At 51.2% G+C, this 25,826-nt stretch overlaps 1 protein-coding gene across 5 annotated transcripts in view; it reads right to left on the bottom strand.

The window, feature by feature from the left end:
• The window catches only part of gwl (serine/threonine-protein kinase greatwall), a 441,324-nt gene that overhangs the window by 75,550 nt on the left and 339,948 nt on the right, over nt 1–25,826 (bottom strand). For all 5 annotated transcript variants that reach the window (XM_055075653.2, XM_055075651.2, XM_055075650.2 and 2 more), the window contains exon 10: nt 9,713–9,826. In XM_055075653.2, the coding sequence (XP_054931628.1) occupies nt 9,713–9,826 (114 nt within the window). The remainder of the gene's footprint in view (nt 1–9,712; nt 9,827–25,826) is intronic.

Here is a 25,826-nt window from a genome sequence, read left to right as displayed (position 1 = left end):
AGAAATGTTTCCCCAATGCGACGAGAGTCGACGCCACCAAGAAGATAAGGAGAAAGTTATTGTGGACAAGAAAAAGCACTATTGCCGCACAGCGAGCATCGCGGGCAGCTGCTGGTGGGGGGGAAAGAAATGCTTCCCCAATGCAACGAGAGTCGACGCCACCAAGAAGATAAGGAGAAAGTTATTGTGGACAAGAAAAAGCACTATTGCCGCACAGCGAGCATCGCGGGCTGCTGCTGGTGGGGGGGAGAGAAATGCTTCCCCAATGCGACGAGAGGCGACGCCACCAAGGAGAGAAGGAGAAAGTTATTGTGGACAAGAAAAAGCACTATTGCAGCACAGCGAGCATCGCGGGCGGCTGCTGGTGGGGGGGAGAGAAATGCTTCCCCAATGCAACGAGAGGCGACGCCACCAAGGAGAGAAGGAGAAAGTTATTGTGGAAAACAAAAAGCACTATTGCAGCACAGCGAGCATCGCGGGCGGCTGCTGGTGGGGGGAGAGAAACGCTTCCCCAATGCGACGAGAGCCGACGCCACCAAGGAGAGAAGGAGAAAGTGATTGTGGACAAGAAAAAGCACTATTGCAGCACAGCGAGCATCGCGGGCGGCTGCTGGTGGGGGGGAGAGAAATGCTTCCCCAATGCAACGAGAGGCGACGCCACTAAGGAGAGAAGGAGAAAGTTATTGTGGACAAGAAAAAGCACTATTGCAGCACAGCGAGCATCGCGGGCGGCTGCTGGTGGGGGGAGAGAAACGCTTCCCCAATGCGACGAGAGCCGACGCCACCAAGAAGATAAGGAGAAAGTTATTGTGGACAAGAAAAAGCACTATTGCCGCACAGCGAGCATCGCGGGCAGCTGCTGGTGGGGGGGAAAGAAATGCTTCCCCAATGCGACGAGAGTCGACGCCACCAAGAAGATAAGGAGAAAGTTATTGTGGACAAGAAAAAGCACTATTGCCGCACAGCGAGCATCGCGGGTGGCTGCTGGTAGGGGGGAGAGAAACGCTTCCCCAATGCAACGTGAGGCGACACCACCGAGGAGAGAAGGAGAAAGTGATTGTGCACAAGAAAAAGCACTATGTAGTGACTCGGAGCGCCGAATGATAAGACAAGACTATGCATTGACGGGGAACCACGGAACTGAACTTTATTCTGGCGGCAATCACTTATACAGTCAAACCCGGCTATATCGAACGCGCAAAAAAACGCCTATCAGTTCGATATAGAGCATAATTCGATATAAGCCTGCTAAATAATTGGATGTCATAAAAGCACATACCATTTATAATATCACTTTATTAACGAAACTAGCTTAGTTTGGCATAAATTAGTCCTGCATTTTCTTCTGCTTGGGCAATTTCACTGCCTGCGACGCACGCACTTCCCCACGTTGTCTAAGGAGTCGGAGCAGCTGAGGCCGCAACCTTCCGCATTCGCGCTGGAGCGCCGGACTAATGGGAGTGCACCAATCACTTCGGAGGATGTGGGCAAAGGACCGTAGTTGCTTTCCTCAATGTGCCTACTTTCATTTGTGCTCGGTACGATGTCGGCGATGTAGTCTTCGTTTCCGGGCTCTACCGTGGTCGCGACACCATCATCTGCACTCACAAACTCGTCCCGAAAATTTTGACAGCTCGCTCCAAACTTCGGCAACAACGGCAACGGCTTCGTCGCATTCATCATAATTTACAGTCCTCACCGAGCACGCGGAAACCGGCACGTATGAAGAACCCCTCGTACACGGCCGTGCTTACGCGTCGGGCGCCATGGGCACCGGGTTGCGAGTCTGGCCACTTTAGCCCTAATCGTGCCGAGAGTGCTCCTCGGAATCTTGCACGCTGCGGGGACATCCAACTTCTCATCGCGTTCGACGCGATTTATGATTTCGAGCTTCACGACGAAAGACGAATTCTGCCGCTTCATCACGGCAACACTGCGGGAGAAGGCCCACAAGGCGCAAACACGATTAACCAGAGAAGCAGCCAGACAACTCGCACTTCCGCCATCTTGCACGAAGAGAGCACAAGAGCCTCTGATTGGCTGTCTGAGCAAGCGCTGTAGGCGGGCCAGGATCATTTTTTGCTGGGGAGTGTCGCTAGATAGTGATCTAAAGAAAGGAAGGACGCTTGATTCTGCAAACCGTGAGGGAGCACGGCGAAGCGTCGTCAGGGGAGAGGCGGTGGCAAGTGAAAGATGATAGAGAAAGAGGGAGGATGTGGCCTAATAGACTCCACTATGCGCAAAGGAGGCATTGCTATGCGCGACAGGGGGAGTGTCGACGGCTCGCCTGAACAGCCCGAGGCAGCGCGGTCACGGTAGGGAGAGCGGTTGGATGGAGCCGCGCCGCCGGGTTTCCCCGCTACCGCGAGGGAAAGCCAACTTCTGGGGGCACTTTTCCGCCGCTTGACGTTCGATATATCGGGAGTCACTGCAATATTTGTTCGATGTAAGCGTAATTTTTGCTATATATACTCGTTGTAACTATACCGTGACCAGAAATTGTTCGATATATAGAATAATTCGATATAAACGGGTTCGATATAGTCGGGTTCGACTGTATACAACTGATACAATTGACAGTGCCCCCTATACACAACACATTCCCCCCTCATAAAAAAAAATAGAAAGGAAATACAATCAATCCACTTTCACACACTCACTTCACAGCACATGACGCGAACGACGTTCTTACAGTCAGGTAAGCTCGCAGTCTTGATATCACGCTGGCACTCTTTTTGTTCGTTCCGGCCTGGTGCGAGGCGGTGCTGTGGTTGTGGCCAACTGCGACAGAGAATTGTCCTGCTGATCTGGAATCTCTAGTATAGACTCCATTACTGTGGGCTGTGCACCGTCAGAATGGTTGGCGCTTCCCTAGATGTCGTCCGATGGCACTGTTTCAGATTGATTCTCGACGGTAGTAGGGGTATTTTGCTCTGCCATTTTCGCTGTGTGAAGATCCAGGTCGCAGGAAAACCCCGAGGCTACACTGCGTCACTCTGTAACTGCGTCAGTTAGTGCTTGTACCTGTCCTGTCCCTATTTTACCAATTACTGTTAATTTTGATGCGTTCCATTTCGTACCGTTTGCCAGCAAAAACGAATTCGTGCCCACTCGTCTCTCCACCTGGATCGGCAAAGAAAACTTGTGTTTTGTCTTTGGCCTGCCTTGCTTTATTTTTACGAAATCTCCTGGCTCAATGGTAGATGCTCTGGCTCCTCGTTTTGCATTGGTGTACTTTTTTGTTCATTGTTGCTGCTGCTTAACACACTGTTTCAACTTTTCCATGGCGACACGCGGCGCCTCGAAAAATTAATTTTTTGGGAGGCCAACAACATCAAATCTTGTTCTGGGTCTTCCATGCAGTAGGTAAGCCGGTGAAGCTCCTGTAGTTGCATGTGGGGTGGCCCTGAATACACCCAGGTAGTCCCAGATTGCCTCCTTCAGTGGTCTTCGTTCCAATGCCACAACCTGAATATATTCCTTGAGAATGTGGTTGAACCTCTCAATCTGACCATTGTATTGCGGGTAATACAATGTTGTAACGCAATGCTGGATTCCCCGATTTCGTAAAAACTGCTCGGAACATGTCGACATAAACTGACGCCCATTGTCAGTCACAATGCCTTTCGGGTACCCTTCCCTCTCAAAAAGTTCCATGTGCAGTGATTGTGGACACAAATGCCACCTCAGGCCACTTGCTGTGGTAATCAATAATAGTGACTGCAAACCTGCACTCCGGAGGGGCTCGCTCCATCGGCCCAACGATGTCGATTCCAAGCTTTTCCCACGGCTTCTCGGGCCACTTTACTGGCTCCAATGGTGCCATTACGGTTTTTCCAGATTTATCTGATGCATTGCAGATAGCACAATTCCTAACCAGAGATTCAACATCACTGTCCATTCCGGGCCACCAGTACTGTTCCCTCAACCGTTGTTTTCGGTCCTTACAATGCCTGGATGCGATTCATGTGCCATCATGACCAGCCTGGAAGTGAGTGTTGCTGAGGGAACGACCCGTTCAGCGCGAAACAGTAGCCCGTCTATAACCGACAGTTCTTTTATACGAAAAAACAACCTTAGTTTTCCAGCTAAACAGCCCTTTTCCGGCCATCAGGACATAACATGCTGCGCCCCCTCATTTAGAAATGAATCCTCAGCTATTGCTGCTTGCAACTCACTCTTAGTGATCACGCTGGAAATCACAGCAACTACTTCCTCCAGAGGTTCGTCCTCAGCAGGTAACCTAGAAAGCGCATCCGCAACGACATTGGTGTTCCCCTTTGTGTACTGCACAGTGAAGTTGTATCTCAGTCTAGCACACCAGCGTTCAATACGTAGTGGGCGTCTTCCAACCCCATTTGTGGACAGCACTGTCACCAAAGCCTGATTATCAGTTCGTACGACAAACTTGCGGCACCACAGATAAACGTGCCAATGGTCGCACGCCTATAAACATGCCAGCGCCTCTTGTTCCCCGGTAGAGTACTTGCGTTCTGTTGGAGTTAGTGTCCTCGAAGCGAATGCCGCTGTACGTACTTCTCCATCAACTACTAGCGCAGCTCCCAGTCCAGATGCCGAGGCGTCAGTGGTCACTTGTACAGGAAAAGACTCGTTGAACATAGCCACCACCCCGCACGATGACAGCATCTCCTTGATCCTGCAAAAACTCTCCTCGGTGCTCTAGTCCCACACGAACTTCTGTCCTTTACGAAGAAGCCGTTGCAGCGGCTCCACCACCTCTGCATAATTGGGAAGAAAATGGGAGTAATAGCCTACGAGACCAAGGAAAGACTGCAGTGAGACTACATCGGCAGGCGTTTGTGCTTTAATCACAGCATCCACCTTTGACTTGACTGGGGCAAGACCACTTGCACTCACACGATGACCCAAAAAGGAGAGCTCCTTGACAGCGAACAAGCATTTCCGATTTAGCTGCAGCCCCGCCTCAACGATCCGATGCAATACCTCGTGAAGGTTACGGTTGTGCTTGTTCTTAGTCTTTCCAAAGATTATGATGTCGTCGATATAAGACAACACACCCTTGCAGCCTTTCAAGATTTCTTGCATCATTTGCTGAAACGCGGCTGGTGCCGATGCGAGGCGGAAACACACTCTGCGGAACCTAAATAAGCCTTCGTGCATAATAAACATGGTTAAATCGCGACTCTCTTCGGCTAATTCCACTTGATGGTAGGCTGAAGCAAGATCCAGTTTCGAGAACCATGCTGCTCCGCTCAGCGCATGCAACCGTTCCTCCGTGTGCGGCAAAGGGAATGCATCAATGACTACTGCTTTGTTCGGCTCACACAAATCAACACATAGACGAATAGTTCCATTCTTCTTCTGCACAGCCACTATAGGAGACACCCATTCTGCAGCACTGACCTTTTCTATAATGCCTGCATCCAATAATCTTGCCAGTTCAGCCGCTACTTTCTCTCGCAGTGTCAGGGGCAAACGTCGAACCTTCGCTGCTACTGGTTTTACATCTGTGCGCTGCTTCACAGAATGTACAGTAAAACCTTGTTAAACCGTACCAGCTTAAACAGTAGTTTCGTTTTAAAAGTAGTAAAGTCAAATCCCCGACTCAGCGGCCATTGAACATAATGTGTTTCGTATCCGCATAAACTGTACCAGCTTATTGCGTACGCATCGGTTAAAACGTGGTGTTTCAACTTTTCGTCGCGCAAACATGGCGCTGCGCCGTCTCCATCGGGCGGCTCGGCAGAACAACACGCCTCAGAGATCGGAACAACGGCCTCCAAGCGGCCTGTGCGTTTGCGCGTGAAGCCACATCAACATCATTTCGACGCGGTGCCAGAGAGCGCTATGGCATCGTGCAAGCGAGGACTCGCGCTGTTCCGAAGCTTGGATAAAAAAGACGCCGGGTGCTCAGCATAGAAGAAAAATTAGACATCGTCCGTGCTATCGAACGTGACACGAAGAAGTCGGCGCTGACACGCAACAGGGATCTGCTGTTGACTACAGTGTGTGGCATTTGGAATGCGAAGAAGTTGCTCGGCAGCGCTGCTGCGACCACGAAGATATGTCGGCTACGAGGTTCGACTTTTCGCCATCGTTGCCTGCGTTGTTGCCGAAGTGTCGACTAGCGACAGTGACAACACGGAAAGCGATAGCACGGGCGATTCAGGCTCGACAGTGGCCTAAGCTGCGCGTTACGTCAGCCTCATGAATTGTCGTCCCTATTGTCGTCGCGACGACAATAGGGGCGCGATAACGTAACTCTATTCCAAATGGAAACTATTCCAAACTCTGGCACCCGGCAATGAAAAAGGCGCCCCCGGGACTTCTGCAGCACTACTGCGCACGTGCACGGTGAATACGTAACGCCAACGAGGAATCTGCCATGCGAGTGTTTGCCCAGAAGGGGGGGCTGACTGAAAAGCTGGCACGCAGCTTCAGTAAGTTTGAGGCCGCTGTCGTCGTCGTGCTAGGCCGCCGCAGCATCAAACGAAAATAACGCTTTTGTCGCGCGAAGTGAATAAATACTGCATGTTTTTTCCCCTTTCATCGCACTCTCTCTGAGTTCCGTTTTCGACAGTTAAGTGGGCGATCTCATGCTATTCGGTTAAACAGTACTACCGTTTAGTACGTACCTTTCCCGAGTTCCGGCCAACTACGGTTTAACGAGGTTTCACTGTACAAAGTTTTTCGCTAATCTCAACTTATCAGCGAAAAGAAAGGAAAACTCACATAATTCAGGAGGATGCGACTGGGGGCTGACCGTGACTTGTAGACACTCCAGTGTAGAACCGATGATGTGCAACTGTAGCTGGTAGACCCCATCCAGTCCTAGTAATGCCATGCCTTGGGGAACAATGTAAAAGTGAAAGCAAGCCGAGTTGCTCCCGCATACAACTCTGGCTGTGAACCATTCTAAGACTGGAATTTTCTTCTGTGAAAAATCCCGCAGCATCACTGAAGCCACAATCAAGGGGAACCTGTTGGCGAACTTGGCTCGATAAACATGGTCTGGCAAAATAGACACCGACAACCCAGTATCTACCAGCAACTGAAGTGGCTCGTTCTCAATAACGACATCAACGACCAAAGTCCTTCGTTCCACTTGTCTGACCGTCAGCACAGTGAGTACGTTCTCCTTGCTAGCGCTGTCGTTTCGGACCGTCCGCATGTCCCACTCCGCCGACCTGCCACAGACCGCTCGGAAATGTCCCATCCTGTGGCACTGGGAGCAATGTTTCCCCCATGCTTTGCATTCCTGTGAATTAGCTGGGGGCCTTGTAGAGCCGCACCGGTAACACCTGCGCACCGGTGTCATTGCCGTGTCGCTGTCTGGGCTTCTGCCGTAAGATACGTGCTGCACTATGTCTGTTTGTGACGACCCTTGGTCATAGACCGCAGCACCCTGCGCTGCCTGCTCGTACGTCTGCAGCATTTCCACTGCCTCTGCGAGCGTAACTTGTGACCCCTTCACGAGCAAGTTCTGTCGCAACTCAGTGCTCCGTGCTCCGTCAACAACCCTGTCTCGTAGAGCCGCTTCCAAGAAATGCCCGAAGTCACACGTCTTTGCTAACTGTCGGAGGGCACTGACGTACTTTCACATCGGCTCATTCAGCAGTTGCCGACGTAATGTGAATCGACGTCGCTCCACCAGTAAGTTGACGGTGCTTGAGAACTGCTGCTCCAATAGGCCCAATGCCTCCATGTAACTATCCCCTTCACTTGCCTCCGTCTTGTCTTTTCCTGCTGGTTTGCTTGTCTCCGGCCCGGCTTTTGTCGTGTCTGACGTTCGTGCCGGCTCTGGGCCCAATGTGCGAAAATCATGGCGTCCCTCGACCCCAAGACATTGCAACAGAATGGCCTTTTTCCGTAGTGGCGGTTGCGCGTCCATCCCCGCCGCTTCAAGGAAATTTGTGAAATCATCGCGCCACTACTCCCATGGAATTGTCGCATCTCCAGGAGTCACCAGGAAAGGCGGTAATGGCGGTAGTCTGTACGCTGCCATCTCGTAGGTGACGCCTCTTGGAACAGCACGAAGCCAGGTAAGGAAAAGCAGTTCGTCGCTAGCTTCGCCGACTGCGCCAGATTGTAGTGACGCGAAGTGCGGAATGATAAGACAAGACTATGCATTGACGGGGAGCCACAGAACTGTACTTTATTCTGATGGCAATCGCTTATATACAACTGATATAATTGACAGCACCCCCTATACACAACACACTATTTCAGTACAGCGAGCATCACAGGCGGCTGCTGGTGGGGGGAGAGAAACGCTTCCCCAACGCGATAAGAAGCGACGCCACCAAGAAGAGAAGGAGAAAGTAATTGTGGACAAGAAAAAACACTATTTCAGCACAGCAAGCATCGCGGGCGGCTGCTGGTGGGGGAGAGAGAAACGAACAATGAGACATTTATTTCGTCCGCCGTTCCGTCCCGTGCTTCGCAAGGGTCATCGTATAACGCAGGTCAGGCGTAAAATTGCGTCGGATAATTGGGCTTTCTTAATGCATGGGATCTATAGGGACTTCACTGGGACTGCGCTAATCCGTCGTAAAACCCGGGTCGTCGGAAAACTGGGGGACGTATAACCGGGGTTCCACTGTACTACCATTTAGTACGTACTTTTTCCAAGCTCCAGCCAACTACGGTTTAACGAGGTTTCACTGTATAGCCGATATTCTAATTCACATGAAGAGAAAAAAATGCCACTTGGCAGGTCATGTAATGCGCAGGTTGGATAACTGTTGCACCATTAGGGTTACAGAATGGGTACCAAGAGAAGGCACAGTCGAGGATGGCAGAAGACTAGGTGGGGTGATGAAATTAGGAAATTTGCGGGTGTTAGTTGGGATCAGTTGGTGCAGGACGGATAATTGGAGATCGCAGGGAGAGGCCTTTGTCCTGCAGTGGACATAAAATAGGCTGATGATGATGATGTCATTGTAGCTAGATTCAAATTTCATTTCAAAAAGTTTGCCTCCAACCAACTTTCACTTTTTTGCAGACTCCTTCAAAGAGCGCTTATATCAGCAAAACATTTTTCACAGAAAAATACTTTGGGGAACCCTCATTCTGGGAAATGTCATTTTTTTACAAGAATATCTGCAATGGCGCTTTCTGGGTCTGGGACATTTCGCCTAGAATAGCCCCATATCAATGCCTTTTGTTCCCATTGCTATGTTTTGCAAGTTCACCATCATTTAAGCAGCTTTGTGGTAATGGTGAAACAATGGATATAATTTGTTTGCACAATGAGGCACATTGCTGAATTTTGCTGAGCTAGGACTGGTTAAACTGTGAAGTCTGAGTATTGTGGGAATTTTTGGGGACGAAGGCACCTAAAGGCACAGTTAGCTCCAGCCCATGGCCATGTTCACATGTGGGTTAAGTGAACACAGGAGAACGGCTGAGTGCTCGAGTCTGGTTCACAAATCTCCTGTTACATTGTGGTATGACATTTGGCTGCTCTTCAGACTTTTCACCAGTTAGATCCAATGCAAACAATGACACATACAGCCTGCCACACTTGGTTCCAATTATGCCACCCTACCATAATAAATGCTTGTTTGTTTGAGACGCAAGAAGCTATTCTTCGCATGACAGCACAGTGCAAAACTTTTCTGAGAATATGTACTATCACACAAAGCCTGGAGTGGCACACACTCGTCACAATAAGTAGTACACAGGGATCACACCAAAGGCACTGCAGTGGGTGTGGAGGAACACCCACCATGTTCTTGTCCCAGGAGAAGCTCGGGTGCCAAGTAGTCTGGGGTGCCCAACAGGCGGTGCGGGCCTCTCGACACTTTGGGAGTACGGCGCTCCAGGCTGCTAGCACTGTACCCTGCATGGACACACTAATGACACTGATTCATCTTCCTAGCACCAAGATAATTGCAGACACATTACAAAGCATCAAAAACATGGTGCCAAATTTGCATGAGCCATCAGGTGTGACGAAGGCCATCTTGAACTGATCAACATCTACGCTACAGTCGAGCCCATTTATAAGACTACAGTTTTAACAATATATCGTTTATGACAATCAGAAACTACTGCACCATCAACTTTCGTATGTGTTCAGTGTTGAAATAACCCGCTTACTACAATGCCCCGATGCCGCATTATCGGTTTTAATGATGAAGTCTGGCTGCTGGATGTCCGAGCCAAAAGGCAGCGAAATGTAAAATCCTTAAAAAGAAAAAAAAAAGAAAATGAGAAATTTGAGCCACTGCAAGATGGGCAGCTGGTCCAACAGCCGCCGTGCGCTAGTTCTCCAGCCATCTCTGCATGCCTCTCTCCTGTTGCCCTACCGCACATCCAAACATGAATGGGCTGTGCCCATAGCTATAAGCTGCTCCACCCTCCGAAACATGAATGGACCGCGCCAACAGCGCTGCTCGCAGATTGCTCGCATGTTGCTTGCTGGCTCCTCATTCAGTGCAGTTCTGCAAACAGCTTAATCCCTTGCGTTCGTTTGTGTTGGTTGCGTCAAAATCATTCCTGGCCATGTGGTTTCTAAGCCCCGCTTGGCCAACAGTTTGACTCGCCACTGAAATGGAAGATGGTTGGTCTACCCACTGATCATCGGCAATGCATGATGTTGCCGGTGAAAAGGAAGCGCACAGCTATAGATTTGGAAACTAAGTGCTTCTAACCAATGAGAAGATCATTGCGAACGTGCTTGCATCAGATAGTGTCGGCGATGATGGCAGCAATGATGCGGTAGGGCAGGCTGCCTGAACGTAGTCTTCGCAGGAGGGCCGGCAGATAATTCAGTCCCCCCTGGACTTTGTTTTCGAGAAGAACCTTCCGCTGCACTACATGGAGCACCTGGATGCCTTGGAGGATGTCGGCAAGCTTCATGTAAAGAATGTAAGGCTGTCGGACATAGGGTTTTCTCATGCAAGCTAGCGAGAAGTACATGGCGAGATGCTTGTGGCGATCTCGCCTCAGGGTTTCTCCTGGATTTTTCAAGCTGACAGGCTGCCGCAGCAGCATTCTCACATTTTTTGTAAGGCCCCTTTTGGGGCCACCAACGCAATGCCTCCATGGTGCTCGCATATTGCTTGCCACTCCCGACTCCTCTTTGCAGCTGTTTTAGCAGTGCCATTCTTTAACGCCGACAGCCGTGGCTTGTTACACGCGATCAGAGCGCCCATGAAGCTGTTAGAAGAGGGAACACAACCAGCAGCCGGAAGGCGCCAGGCACTGGCCTTCCCGCCGTTGCAGTTTTCTCACATCAGCTCTGCCATCCCCCTTGTTTTGATTTTTTTCATGCAACCTAGTTATAACAATTATTGGTTATAATTTTCGTAGCACTTGAATATTGTTATAAGTGGGTTCAACTGTATAGCTGTTCGCAGCTACTGCAGGATGCAGGCCTTTACAGAGTGGTGGTCTGGCCAAGACTGAACAGTACAGTCATGAAGGCGATACGCAGCTGTAGGCCAGTCTTTGAAAACAGCATGCACCTCACCTGAAGTTCAGATAAGAGAGAGAGAGAAAATAAAATAGGTGGAGGACATTATGCGCTCCGGCCACAAAAGCACGGGTATGCCCTCTTTGCACCTTCCCAATTAAGAACTTTCCCATCTGGCAGAGTCTAAGCAGGGAGAGTTGATGGTGTGCCTGGGTGAGAACACCTTTCAGATTCTTTCCCACACGCGCTTCTTTGTACATGTGTCACAGTAGGAAAGCTTCATCAGTTCTGTTTGTTTTTGCTCTCATTCTCCCCATATACAACAGAACCTCGCTCATAAATTTTGAGAAAAGCGTGGAGAAACATACTAACGAGGAAAATGTAGGATCCATAGTCACAAAAAAGTTGGTGAACTGAAGTAAGTTGTCATCTACATAATGCAAAGCGTTGCGTGAAATGCTGAATGAATCGTTGCAGCACACGACGCTGATGCGTGCCGAGCTGGTGGGGCCGGAGTGGCCCAAGACGCACATTGTTGTTTTCATGGCTTCGGCAAGCTTACATCTGCATTCCTCATTTGGCCTGGGTGAGCAGCTTTTCAAGCGGAGCATTCAGCGGCAAGTCTTGATGTGCCCACTCGGCACAAATCGTTGTGGCACGAGACGCCGATGCATGTGGAGCTGGTGGCACCCGAGTAACTGTTGTCATTCAATCGCGTGTTGAACACCAATGATGGATGATAACTCAAGCGCGGTGCATTTGAGTTATCACCTGTTAAAAGCATGCAGTGCGTTTCCAATGGCATATCACACGCACTGTGGAACTGACAGGCAAAGATGCTTATCGCAATAGGGTGTTGGCAGCGATAGCTGTGAATGAGCCATGCAACGACTCAATAGGAGATTTGCTGGTACCGGAATAGGGAACTAAGTGCACACCGGCGGTTTCACATGAGACAGGCGGGCAATAACTGCAGGGAAGCTGTGCTGTGGCGGGCAGCTATATACTGCTTTCTATTGCATGGGCCTCTTGCCGTTTCCTGTTTACATAGGATCTAGTGGCCTGAAAACATTTATACAGTCTCAATTTAGCGATGTACTGAACATTGGTGCCGAAAGGTTGTGCTCTCCGGGAACGTATGAACTGGTGAAAAAGAAGCATAACTGTATTAGGTCATTTCTTGTGTTCTCAATTGTGAATGCTGACACACGAAAATCATAAGTAACAGGATTAACAAGTTTCTACTGTATAAACCTAAGATTCTCCAATAAAATTTGTGTAGATGGAAGACACTGCTGTGTCCTCGGTCCTTTGCTCCCATGACTTCTCATTCTCACGCTTGGTGGACCGCTTCCCGGTTAGCCCTAGCGCAGTGGGCACGCGTACTTGACCGGTCTTGCAGTGAGCCTTTGCCCATAAGTGCCATGACTGTCACACTGTGCTGTATCTTGGGTGAATAAACCCGCGTTAATTGGTGATCTGACTCAGGAGCCTTCTCTGCGCTGTGTCGGAGAGTCAACAAGCCTTGCCATAGCGCCTTTATGCATTGCAAAGTGGAGGAGTGTCATCCTCTTTCCTGATTGCCGCTCGTAGGGTGAGCCTTGTGCAAACCCAGCTCCACATAACTGATGCCCAACTCGGTTTCGGCATGGCATCAGAGCAGGCCCATTCACGGTCCTCATTGCTGCTCGATCCCCTGGCTACGGACTTAATGTCCTTTGACGCAGATGACACTGAATGAGATATGTTCGCCTCGGCGACCCTCTGCTTTCGGCCACCGGGAGCGATCCCTTCTTTGGACAGCCCTTTGGTGATGTGGACAGCTTGGATGTGTACCCTAGTCCTAACCACGCCAGTTTTGAGTTCCCTCAACTGTTTGAGACAGTTGAGCGCAGTTGAGTACCCCATGTGCCGTATTGGAGCCACCCTGCTTAGGTGCTAGCACACTCGCTCGCTGGCCTTTCTTTGTCCGGAGCACCTTTCTCGGACGAATTCGCCATGAAGCAGACTTCCCGATCTGCCGTAGACGCTCGCTGGCTGGCTCCTCTTTGTCCTAACCACAGTTCGATGTCCGGTGTGCCCCAGCGGAGCCCCCCTGCCTCGCTGTTGGTGCAAAACGGCTAGCTGGCCTCTCCTTGTCCTGAGTGGAGCTGGTAGGCAAGGTCGAGCGCATGCCACCCCACTCAGCTGACAATGTCGCCATACTTTCCTACTAACGCTTGCCTCATGCGCAGCTAAGCGACATTTCCAACACGTGTGAGCCACCCCGTGTTTGCCGGTCGTGTGAGGCCTCTGGCCCCTGTCGGAATGGGAACCCAGCTCTCCTCTATGCTGCTTACTGGCCCTTCAGGGTTGGGCATGCATTTAGGCGAACAGGCGCAGGTTGGCCCTTCTAAGGCTGCCACACCTGGCCCGTAGCAAATGCCACTGAACACCACAGCCGCACAGCTTCTCCAAGTCCTGGTGGAAGCGGTGCACTCGCAGCCTGGTGCTCTAAAGGGAGACCACCTCAGCTAGGCATGCCAAGCAGTCTACGGGTACTTCTTCTGAAGTACAGCAGTCATTTGGAGTGCACGAGTGCTACGGAATACCTCGAGGCATTGCACTACTATCAACAGGCAATGTGGCTGGACGAAAGCGTGATGCTAGACATTGTATTGCGCGTTTCGCTAACAACCCACATGGCATGGCAGTACCCACTTGTCGGCCAGCAAGCTCGTTCGATGGAGGAGCTTAGGACAATTTTCCGCAGCGAATTCCTCCCTCCTGACTATGAGCGCCGTATGTGTCGCGAGCTAGAGCTTTGCAACCAACACCCCGACGAATCTCTGCTCAAGTATGTCAGGGCGATGCAGGAGCTCTATCTTCTGGCTGACCCCATGACATCTGACGCCAAGAAGTTGGAGCAGGCCATTTGTCAAGCCCATCCAACCTTCTCTGCTTACCTTCGGAGCACCCATTATCGGGACCTAAACGAATTGGCCTCCGATGTAAAGCGGATTCAGGGCGATATACGGGCAGCGAGAGGCTGCCGTCACCGCCATCCATCTCTCTTGAACCTCATTGTCCATGGGCTTGTGGTGACCGGGAGACCTAACGCTCGAGACGCGCCCAGGCGCCCTCAATCGGACCGAGGCATTGTCTGCTACCATTGTCACGAACACGTTTGGGCTATATTGCCCGAACATGCAAAGTGCGCCGTCCAACGCAAGAGCCTCCTCGCCCATCGGGAAACAGCGTGAGCTGCCGGTGAGCTCCCCTTCGCCGGCAGCGACAGTAGGAGTATGTTATGTGGTGGTGAAACCCAACTTCTGGCTCCAATGGCGTGTCGCGCTGGAAATCTTCCCCCCCCCCCCCCCCCCCCTGGCGCCTTTCATCGCAATTACGATCACTGGTCGGCAGTTTCTGGTGCTGCTGGATAGTGGGGCTTCAGTCTCACTGTTCGGCAAAGAGGTTATGGGTCATTTGCACCGGCGTTCTGTCCGCATTAGAGCCTGCGACACCGCCTTCCACCTTGCGAGTGGTACGGCTACCTCGTGCGGCTCGGTGCGGTTGGTTGTGTGCTGGGAGAATCGCATGCACCGTGAGCACTTTCTACATCTCCCTGGTCTTGCCGTGCCTGTGATTCTCGGATGCAACTTTCTCACATGCACAGGTATCGTGATTGACATCGCAAGCAGAGGCTACAGGGCAGGCCCTTCTGACCCCTGCAATCCTTTTTTACACTCCTGTTGGCCATGACGGGCCCCCAGATGCAGGATGCCACAGGAGAGCAGGATAAGAGGAGAACTAGCGCAGTCCCCTTGGCTCAGATCCCTCACTTCACCGCCAATACTGGCCCCTCGACCGGTACGGCAGAAAACGGACGGTGCAAACCGTTTTCTCACGTGCATTGCACTGCTATGGCAGCCAAGGTTCTGGCTACCCTGGCGAACACCCCGTTAAAGGGCCTCTCACCAGGTCTGGCCATTTTGAGCTGACAGCAGACAGCTCCACGATAAGAATCATGTCTGCAAAGTATTACATTGCTACATGCCGCGGAAATATCTGAAATTTCAATGCGAACGCTGTTTCCCTCTTCACTCGCGGCTGCCACGCTCCAAGCCGGACGTTGACGTAATCGTGCCGCTACGCCTACGTAATCGTGTCCGCAGTGTGACGTCGCTCATGGTGACACGTGACTTTGAGAATTATTCATGACATCTGTTATCTGTGCAATCTGTTGCTTGAATTGATGAATTGAAGTTTAGAGAAATAATAAACACACAAACAGAATGTCTGTGTGTATTTGTTTTACTTCGCACCAAAGCAAGAGAGATACTTCCGCTTCATCTGCTTGTTGCCATGGTCGTGTGGTCACATGCGCAGATACCGAAACTATGCTATTTTCTACCGTGTTCCAGCGCGTGATCATGCTCTCCGATACGCTTGTTCTGCCTTAGTATTCGTGTACCACTGGATCATACCGCTAGTCAAGTTTCCTTGTGCGCAGCAGGCAAAATTGTGCGCTGCACGAACGAGACAACAGCTTGCGCGTGGCGTGGTCAGCAGAAATACGTAGCGCAGAAAAAAAAACTATGCGAGGAGAAAGAAAACGAAGGTGGGGCCTGAGACGTATGCGTCACGCAATCTTCAATGTCTGGTATGGGAGAACGCAGAGAAGGTATTTCGCTTGCGAAAGCTAAACGGAGCGAGTGGAGAGAGTGCCTTGCCTAACAGTGAAGCCCGCCTGCTGAAATCGTGTGTTCATGGCACAGAGATATTTTTATCTCGGCTATTAATAAGCAGATTTGAAAAATTTTTGCAGAACACTCCCAGGGGACACGTAACAACTTCCAGTGTATAACCGAAATTTGCTATGGGGCCTGGTAAGGGGCACTTTAAGCAGCAACTCAGAATGCTCACTGCCGCCTTTGCCTGACAGCTTGCCAGTGCATGAGAAGGCATGCCTGTTGTCGCTGCTGACTCGTTTCAGCGTGAAGTTCACTGAACGACTGGATTGCACGTGCCTCGTGTGACATCAGATCGGTACAGCTGGCACACTGCCATGGAAATGCAATCCTCACCCCATTAGTGTGGCCAAGAGGAAGGCAATCAACCAGGCATTGGATGAGCTTATTGAGACTGGTATTGTCCAGTGCTCAAAGAGTCCCTTGGGTTCGCCAGTCACAGTAGTCCCAAAAGGAAACGGTTCTTTTCGACTCTGTGTGGACTACTGCCAGCTGAACAAAGTCACGAGGAAGGATGCTTATCCTATGCCTAACGTGGACTAGACCATGACTAATCTAGGTGATGTGTGCTACTTGACCTCCCTGGATGTTAGACGTGGCTACCTGTAGGTTCCGATGGAGCAGGCTGATGCGGAGAAAACTGTGTTCACCTGTCACCGAGGCCTTTATCAGTTTATCCATATGCCATTTGGCTGCTCTGGAGCTGCAGCTACGTTCAAGAGATTTATTGATCACATTCTGGGGGATGCTAAGTGGCGCTATGCGCTGGCATTCTTCAATGACGTTATCATCTTCTCTTGAATGTTTGAGGAGCACTTCCGGCACCTGGAAGACGTCCTCGAAAGGTTGCATGCCACCCGGTTTACTCTAAACCTGAAGAAAGCCCAAATAGCTGAGACTCGCATTTCCCTATTGGACTTTGTGATCGACAGGGGTTGTGTTCTGCCATGCGAAGAGAAGGTGCGAGCAATCCTCAAATACCCAATGCCGGCGAAAATTCAGGGCCTTAGGCACTTTTTGGGAATGGTGAACTACTACAGACAGTTCATCACGAATTGTGCTGCTCTCTAAGCGCCCTTGACCGCACTGTTAAAAAAGTCGGCACTGTTGTATCGTCATGGCACCGCACGTGTCTATGAAGCTGGGCGCGCCTGCTGTAATCACTTTCTTCCCTTACTCTCTATTTGTTCCTTCCCCTCTTTCTTGCTGTGTGCTATGTATTGAATGCGATACCCGTAATAAACGTTCTTTGCTCGGTTGATCTTCTTGGGAGTACGTGGTCACTTCAGTGGCGGCGAGGATGGGATGAGCCTGCCGCCCCACCAGCAACACCCCAGTAGCCATGGCCGGATACGCAAGCCCGCCGCAGTTCGAGGAAGCTACGGACCACTGGCTGGCGTATCTAGAGCGGCTAGAAGCTTTTTTCAAAGGCAACGGCATCACGAAAGAAAAGAAGAAGTGAGCATTGCTCGTAGCAGGGCTGAGCACTCACACAGTGGCCGTCGTTAGTGAACGCGGCGTGCCAACAAAAGGGAACGAGCTGTTGTACAATGAAGCACTCGACATATTGCAGAAGCATTTCTCGCCCAGCCTGAATGAAATAGCCCAATCCTACAAATTTTTCTGATGCAACCAGATGCCAGGAGAGCCAGTCAGACATTTTCTTGCAGCCATTCGGCAATTGGCGGATACCTGCAACTTCGACACTTCACTTGATAGGATGCTCCGGGACCGGATAGCTTGTGGCTTGCAAGACAACTTGGTGTGGCGTAAACTGCTTTCGAAAGCATCCTTAAGAAGAAGCGAAGCAGAGGAAATCGCTTTAGCAGTGGAAATGGCGGAAGAAAACGTGAAGACGTTGAGGTTTGCGCCTGAAGACGAAGGGGTACACATGTTAAGGAACATGTATGCACGACGTGAAAGTCTGCCACCATGCTTCAGGTGTGTAAAAACAGGGCACGACCCTAGGACCGGCTGGTTCCGCTCGGCGAAGTGCTACCAGTGCCAGCAGCGCGGTCATGTTCTCAAGATGTGTCCCGGACAAGCAGACAGCAGAACGAGGGAACCGTTCATGTGGCCAAACCAGCAAATTAATGCCGTGCATCCGTCAGCAGGAAACTGCAGTGATCCGGGAACAGAAGCTCTGTTCCTCGTTGAAATGGCAGATAATTTCGTTGGGAACATTCACATCGTAAAGGCAATAATGTGCACTCTACTTTGGAATGGAATAGCGATCAAGAGGCAGCTGGACACAGGGTCCCCAGTTTCTATCATCACTTGGCCCACCTACATGCAGCATCAAGATGCCTGGCCGAAACTGCAAGAATCGCCGCTCAAGTTGTCATGCTTCCATGGACCACTGCCGGTGCGTGGCCAGTTACAGCTCGATGTTTCCTTGGGTTCGAAGACTACGAAAGCCACATTAGCGGTTCCGAGTAGTTCCGGGCCGAACCTGTGTGGCTGGGACGCCATGACAGCGCTGGACGTTCTTGGGGAGCCGGTGCTCAGCGCAACGCAGTAAGGTGAGAGTGCAGCCATCCGTGAAGTTGGCAGTGGCGTTGAAGTCTTGTTAGAAGAATTTTCTGACGCGTTTTGACCCGAGTTAGGGCTCATAAAGGGACCGCCCGCCCGTTTGCCATTGCGGGATGATGCTGTTCCTCTGTTTTGTAAGGCGTGGCCGGTGCCGTACACGTTGCGCTCAAAAGTGGAGGCCGAAATTGATCGGTTAGTTGAAATTGGAATTCTTGCCCCGGACTCACACTAGGAGTGGGCGGCACCCGTGGTGGCGGTGGTAAAGCGTAACGGAAACATTCACTTATGCAGCGATTTTAAAACTACTCTCAACCAAGCCTGCCATACGATCCAGTATCCTCTCCCGTGCATACAGGACATCATGGCGACGTTGAACGGCGGTGAAGTTTTTACAACTATCAATCTCCGGGACGCCTACAATCAAATTGTGTTAGACGAAGAATTGCAACTGCTCACGACGGTAAATATACAGAAGGCCCTTTTTTTGCTTCACACTTCTGTTCGCAGTAGCCTCTGCACCAGCGCTATTTCAGCAACGCATGGAAACAATTTTGCAAGGACTGCCCGGAGTACAGGTCTATTTGGACGACGTAATCATTGCAGAAAAGCGAAATGATGCCGCCACTTTATGCCGAGTTCTGGGAAGGTACCGCGAGTTCAGGGTGCAGCTGAATCGGGTGAAGTCAAGATTTCGTGAGAATGAGGTTGATTTTTTGGGTTACAAAATCAACGATAAGGGCGTGCATGCCAAAAGGGAAAATCTTGAGGCTATTCTGGACATCGGCACACCCACGGGAGTGCGCGAGTTAAGGTCATTTTTGGGTCTGGTCACCTATTACCAAAAGTTTCTGCCACAGGCAGCCCCGATCCTTGCACCTCTGTACGAACTATTGCATGCCAGGACGGAGTGGAAGTGGGGCATTGATCAGCAGCAGGCGTTCCAAGAGGTCAAAGCACTGATAAGTAAAGCAGAGTTTGTCGCCCATTACGACCCGGAGAGACTGTTGGTACTAGAATGTGACACTTCAGCAGTTGGCATTGGAGCCGTCCTTTCTCACGGCACAGCTGAGGGGATGAGGCAACCTATTGGCTTCCGCTCCCGCATACTCACAGACGCAGAGCAGAAGCATTCGCAGTGAAATGGGGTTTATTGCAGCTCGTTCGAGGGATCGCAGGTAGCTCTTGATCACGAGTCCTAGCGCTTCGCTTCAGCAGCCCGAGCTCGGGTATCGCGCCGCAGCAGTGGCAGTCTGCACAGTGCCACAGGCATATTACCCACTACAATAGCCCCCGTGGCGAAGAGGAGCCATTCTGGCGACCTAAGGTGCTGATACGATAAGGGGGTCGTGGTACGGCTTCAGGTGGCTGACGTGAACTGTCTCACGGCCACAGCGGCGTTTGTCCAAAGATGGCATCACTGGTTCGACTACATAATTCACAGGCGATGTACACGCGACGATCCGGTACCGACCCTGATATTTGCTTTGGGCTAGGCCTGGAGCTTGGAAGGGCAGCTGAAACCAGACGTGAGAGTCCACGGCGAAGGACTGTGTGGGCTGATCATTTTCGTGGCGATCTTTATGGAATCCACAAAGATCCTTGGGTATCCGACGTGAATGAGCGAGCCAGTTGGCGGCACTCTTCAGCATGGCGAGCAACTTCGGAAAGAGGGGTGAATTCAGAGGCATCCGGATGATATGGTGGTACGGTGTCGAGGGTAGTGGATGGTTCACGTCTATAAAGAAGGAAAAATGGTGAGAAGCCAGTGGTAGCCTGAACAGCGGTATTGTATGCATACGTCACAAAAGGGAGGACATCGTCCCAATTAGAATGATCAGACGCAACATACATGGTGAGCATGTCACCAAGAGTGCGGTTGAATCGTTCCGTTAGACCGTTAGTCTGTGGGTGATACGTCATCGTGGGGCGGTGAATAGTGCAGCACGTGTCGAGTAGCTCATTAATAACTTCCGACAAGAAGACACGGCCTTGGTCGCTGAGCAGTTCTCGCGGTGTGCCGTGCCATAAGATGAATGCGGCGACGTCGCGAGCAGCAGCCGAAGCAAGTGCAGCAGTTTCAGCATATCTTGTGAGGTGGTCTACTGCGACAATCATCCAACGATTTCCATTAGCAGTGCATGGAAGAGGCCCATAAAGGTCAATGCCAACTTGATCAAAAGGACGTGCAGGACACGGTAAAGGTTGGAGAGGGCCTGTCGTATGAGGCGACGTCTTGCGTTGCTGACAGGCTGCACATGACCGAATGTATTTGCGGACATAAGAATACATGCCGCGCCAGTAGTACCGCTGGCGGAGCCACTCGTAGGTTTTCAGGATGCCAGCATGCGCTTGTTGTGGGTCGGCGTGGAAATATGTGCATACATCGGAATGCAAATGCCGAGGAATGACTAGCAGCCATTTGCGACCGTCTGGCTGATAGTTTCGGTGGTACAAGATGGCGTCGGGTAGCACGAAGTGGGTGGCTTGGCAATGAAGGGCTCGAGGGCATGTAGCCATTGCAGAACTGTTAAGTATGTCAATGAGAGACACAATCCACAGATCATTTCTCTGTTCAGACGGCATGTCAGTAACAGCAAGCGTAGCAACTGGGCACTCTATGGATGAGAGTGGCGTTTCGTCGGATCGCATGGGCGATCGGGAGAGCGCATCTGCATCAGAATGTTGGTGCCCGGATCGATAGATGACGCGAATGTCAAATTCTTGGAGCTGAAGAGCCCAACGTCCAAGACGCCCCGACGGGTCTTTCAGTGACGCAAGCCAGCAGAGCGCGTGGTGGTCTGTCACAACCTCGAACGGACAGCCATACAAGTAAGGTCGAAATTTGTTTAAGGCCCAAACTATAGCCAAACATTCTTTTTCTGTAACAAAATAATTGGTTTCTGCCTTCGTGAGGGCACAACTCGCATATGCAACCACATATTCCGGAGAGCCAGGCTTGCGTTGCGCAAGGACGGCTCCAAGATCGATGCCGCTGGTGTATGTATGGACTTCGGTTGGTGCACTCGGGTCGTAGTGGCGTAGAACAGGCGGTGAGGTAAGCAGACGATGCAAACTGGTGAAGGCTTGGTCGCATGCCGGAGTCCAGTCGCGAAGGTCACCAGGGCCAGCCAGGAGCCTCGTCAGGGGAGCGATGATGCAGGCAAAATTGCGCACAAAGCGTCGAAAATAAGAGCAAAGACCGACAAAACTTCGGAGCTCTTTCACTGTAGTCAGCCGTGGAAATTCTGTGACAGCACGAAGTTTGTCAGGGTCAGGAAGGACGCCGTCTTTGGAAACGACATTGCCAAGTATGGTCAGCTGGCGGGCTCCGAAGCGGCACTTTCACAAGTTAAGTTGAAGGTCGGCGGAGGTAAGGCAAGTAACGACTTCGCATAGACGAGAGAGGTGAGTGGTGAAATCAGGGGAGAAAACTACCATGTCGTCTAAATAACACAAGCACGTCTTCCATTTGAGGCCGCGCAGAATATTGTCTATCATCCTTTCGAATGTCACGGGCACATTGCAGAGGCCGAATGGCATTACTGTAAACTCATACAGGCCATCAGGCGAAATGAAAGCTGTCGTCGAGCAGTTGGATTCATTCACTGGCACTTGCCAGTAACCTGATCGCAAGTCCAAAGAAGAAAATAACTCGGCACCATGAAGACAATCAAGGGCGTCATCTATGCGCGGTAGAGGATAGACATCTTTTCGTGTAATCTTGTTGATGCGACGATAGTCCACACAGAAATGAATCGAGCCATCTTTTTTCTTAATGAGTACTACGGGCGACGACCAAGGGCTGCAGGTTGGCTTGATAACGCCACGGTCAAGCATGTCTTCAACTTGCTTGGTGATGACACGATGCTTGGTGGATGACACGCGGTATGGACGCTGGCATAATGGTGCCTGACGTCCGGTATCAATGTGGTGAGAGACGGTACTTGTGCAGCCTAATGATGCTTGGTTCCAGTCAAAATAGGCGTGAAAATCATTAAAAAAAGTAATTAGCCGCTCATGTTGTGTGGCCTCGAGATCATCGGCAATAGAGTGACAAAAAACATCCGGTGAAACTAGGTGAGATGGCACATGGGGTGTCAGTGCTGTTACGTTGGCAGTATCCACGTCGTCATCAACAGGGAAATGCACAATAACATCAGCGTCCGCGGTCTGGAAGGTACCAATAGCCTCGCCACCGTGCAAAGCCAAGGTGTACGAATTTGGATTAGAAATCAGTATTTCTGCAGCACCATGGTGAACCGTGAGGAGGGCGAAAGGCAACAATATAGGCTGGCGATGAATGAAGACAGCAGCGGGTGAAAACATGACCGTCGCTTCGGCAAGCGATGCGCATAAAAGGGGGACAAATATAGTGCCGTGAGGGGGAAGGTCAGTATCTGAAGCTACACAGATTCTCCTGACATCATGAACTAGAAAGTCATGAGATGTCAAATCGAACAGAACGGAGAACTAAACCTCAGCACGTGCACAGTCAATGACGGCGTGATGGCGCGACAGAAAATCCCAACCGAGAATCACATCGTGGGAGCAACAAGTTAACACAAAGAAATCAATCGAATACAAAATGTCTTGAATCAGCACCCTGGCAGTGCACATAGCGACTGGCTGAACTTGTTGTGCACTGGCTGTTCTAAGCAATAGTACTGAAGGCATCATGGTCACTTTCCGTAATGCACGACAAAGCTTCTCACTAATCACGGGTACAGCAGCACCTGTATCGACGAGCACAAGAGATTTGATGCCATCCACGGACACTTCAATAACGTTAGCGGGAGAAAAAAGAGGACTGATGTTCCGACGATGACGCAGTTCGTGCCTCAGGAACTGCGGAAATCAGTTTTCCGCCTCAGTAGTACAGGCACTGGGCCTACGACGCATAGGTGAGAGTGAGCGCCGACGAGGGGAAGGACGAGCGACGAGTACCGTAGAGCTGTGACTGCGATGCTCGAATGTCATCAGCAGCGTAGACTTCCAGTGGTGGTCGTTGAGGCATACGGAATGGTCGGAAGCCGGAGCTGGGTGGTCGCGGGGTGGCCACAAAGGCCGGCAGCAGAAGCGCGCTACATGTCCCGGGGTACCGCAGGCATAGCATATTGGGCGGTTGTCAGCAGTGCGCCAAGGATTTGCACCCTGCTGCTGTGCACTGAAAAAGGGAGCCGCCAGCTGGTGAGGCGAAGGCAGAGGAGAGAACACCGGCAGGCGAGGCGCTGAAGGTGGAGGAGAGAACCTCAGCAGACAAGGCGCCTGTGCAACGGCTTCAGCATATGTCAGAGGCGCGGCCACGAGAGCCGGCTGACACGGAGGTGGAAGAGCTTCAGTCACTTGCTCTTGAATGATCTGTCGGATCGCTGGAGCCAAATATTGAGAAGGCTTCTCCGTGGTCGGCAAAATCGAGAGCTGTCGTGCCACCTCCTCGCACACAAAATCTTTTATTTGTGTCAGCAAAGTTGTGTGGTTGTCGCCAATAACCAATGCTGCTAACGAATCTTCCATAGGCGGTGGGCGCCGAGCTAAGATGCATTGTTTCTGTAGCTTGTCAAAACTTTGCCACAAATTGATAACTTCGGCCACGGTACACGGATCCATCGCTAACATTTGAAAGGCGTCCTCATCAGTGCCTTTCATAATGTGTTTTATCTTGTCCTGTTCTGCCATTGACGGATTCACGTGCTTACACAGGTCAATGACATCTTCGATGTAACTTAACGCCCCCGTAAGCGTTGTTCTGCGTGAAGCTTGCGCACAGTGGAGCGCCCGAACACTTCTGCGAAACTTGTCTTGAATGCGCTCCATGTTGTGAAATCGTGTTTGTGGTTTCGGAACGAGAGGTTCGCAATGCCGGTTAAGTAAAACAGCACATTGTGCAAATTGGTGACGTCGCCCACTTGTTATGCTGGCTCACCCGTTCGTAAGATGACAACCAATCCTCCACGTCATGATCATCGGTGCGGCTAAAGATGGCAGAATCACGCTGGTGCAACGCACCGGAAACGATGACCGCTAGATGCTGTGGTGCATCTTCCTGGGTGGTTTTGTCAGGCATGGTCGCAGCAGTCGGTAGCGTCCGGTTTCAGAGTTCCAGTTTCTGAGGTTACCCCGCAGCTCCACCAAATGAAATGGGGTTTTTGCAGCTCGTTCGAGGGATCGCAGGTAGCTCTTGATCACGAGTCCTAGCGCTTCGCTTCAGCAGCCCGAGCTCGGGTCTAACGCCGCAGCGGTGCCAATCCGCACAGTGCCACATGCATATTACCCACTACAGCAGCTTGAAAAGGAAGCCCTGGCATTGGTGTTTGGAGTGGCAAAATCCCGGGCATATTTGTTGGGTAGGAAATTCACACTTCTGACTGATCACAATCCATTAGTCAGCATTTTCAATCCAGATAAGCCGGTTCCAGCCATGGCGGCCGCCCGCATACAACGGTGGGCCCTCCAGTTGAGAACCTACTCCTACATCGTCAAGTTCAAGGACGGCAAGGCGAATGTTCCGGCGGATGCACTCAGCTGCCTGCCATGGACAGCGCCTTCCAAGGAAGCGTCCGGTGACAAGGACGGCGCTGATGACAGTGAGTACGCACTTCTTACCGTCGGTTTGGGCAGAAGAGTGCTGTCAGCCAAACAACTGGCCCGCTATACGGCCGAAGATGAGGAGTTACCTGTGGTGCGGAAGTGGGTGCAGGAAGGCTGGCCTCGGCATTTAGACGCGAAGCAAATAACTCTGAAGCCGTACCTAGTCCGGAGGGACGAGCTAACTGTGAGAGAAGGCCTGGGGTTCTGGGGCCACCGAGTCATCGTGCCTAAAGCAGCCAGGAACGCGGTGTTGCAGCTGATTCATGAGACACATCAAGGAATCACCGCGATGAAGAGACTAGCTCGCTCGCTGCTTTGGTATCCCGGCATTGATAAACAGATTGAGCAGCTCGGTAAGATGTGCTATTTATGTGTACAAGCTGCACCGATGCCTCCACGCCAGGTACCAGTCCCTTGGCCGGAAACCAGGCAGCCGTGGTCTCGTCTGCACATTGATTTTGCAGGTCCGTTGGATGGCTACATGCTATTAATTGTGGTCGATTCCCACAGTAAGTGGATGGAAGCTGTGCCTTTGTGAACTTCCACAACTGGGACGACCGTAGATGCCCTGC

The sequence above is a fragment of the Dermacentor andersoni genome, chromosome 2, assembly GCF_023375885.2.
Source record: "Dermacentor andersoni chromosome 2, qqDerAnde1_hic_scaffold, whole genome shotgun sequence".
Taxonomy (NCBI): domain Eukaryota; kingdom Metazoa; phylum Arthropoda; class Arachnida; order Ixodida; family Ixodidae; genus Dermacentor; species Dermacentor andersoni.
Note: the sequence above shows the minus strand (reverse complement) of the source record. Positions and strands in the feature narration are given on the sequence as shown.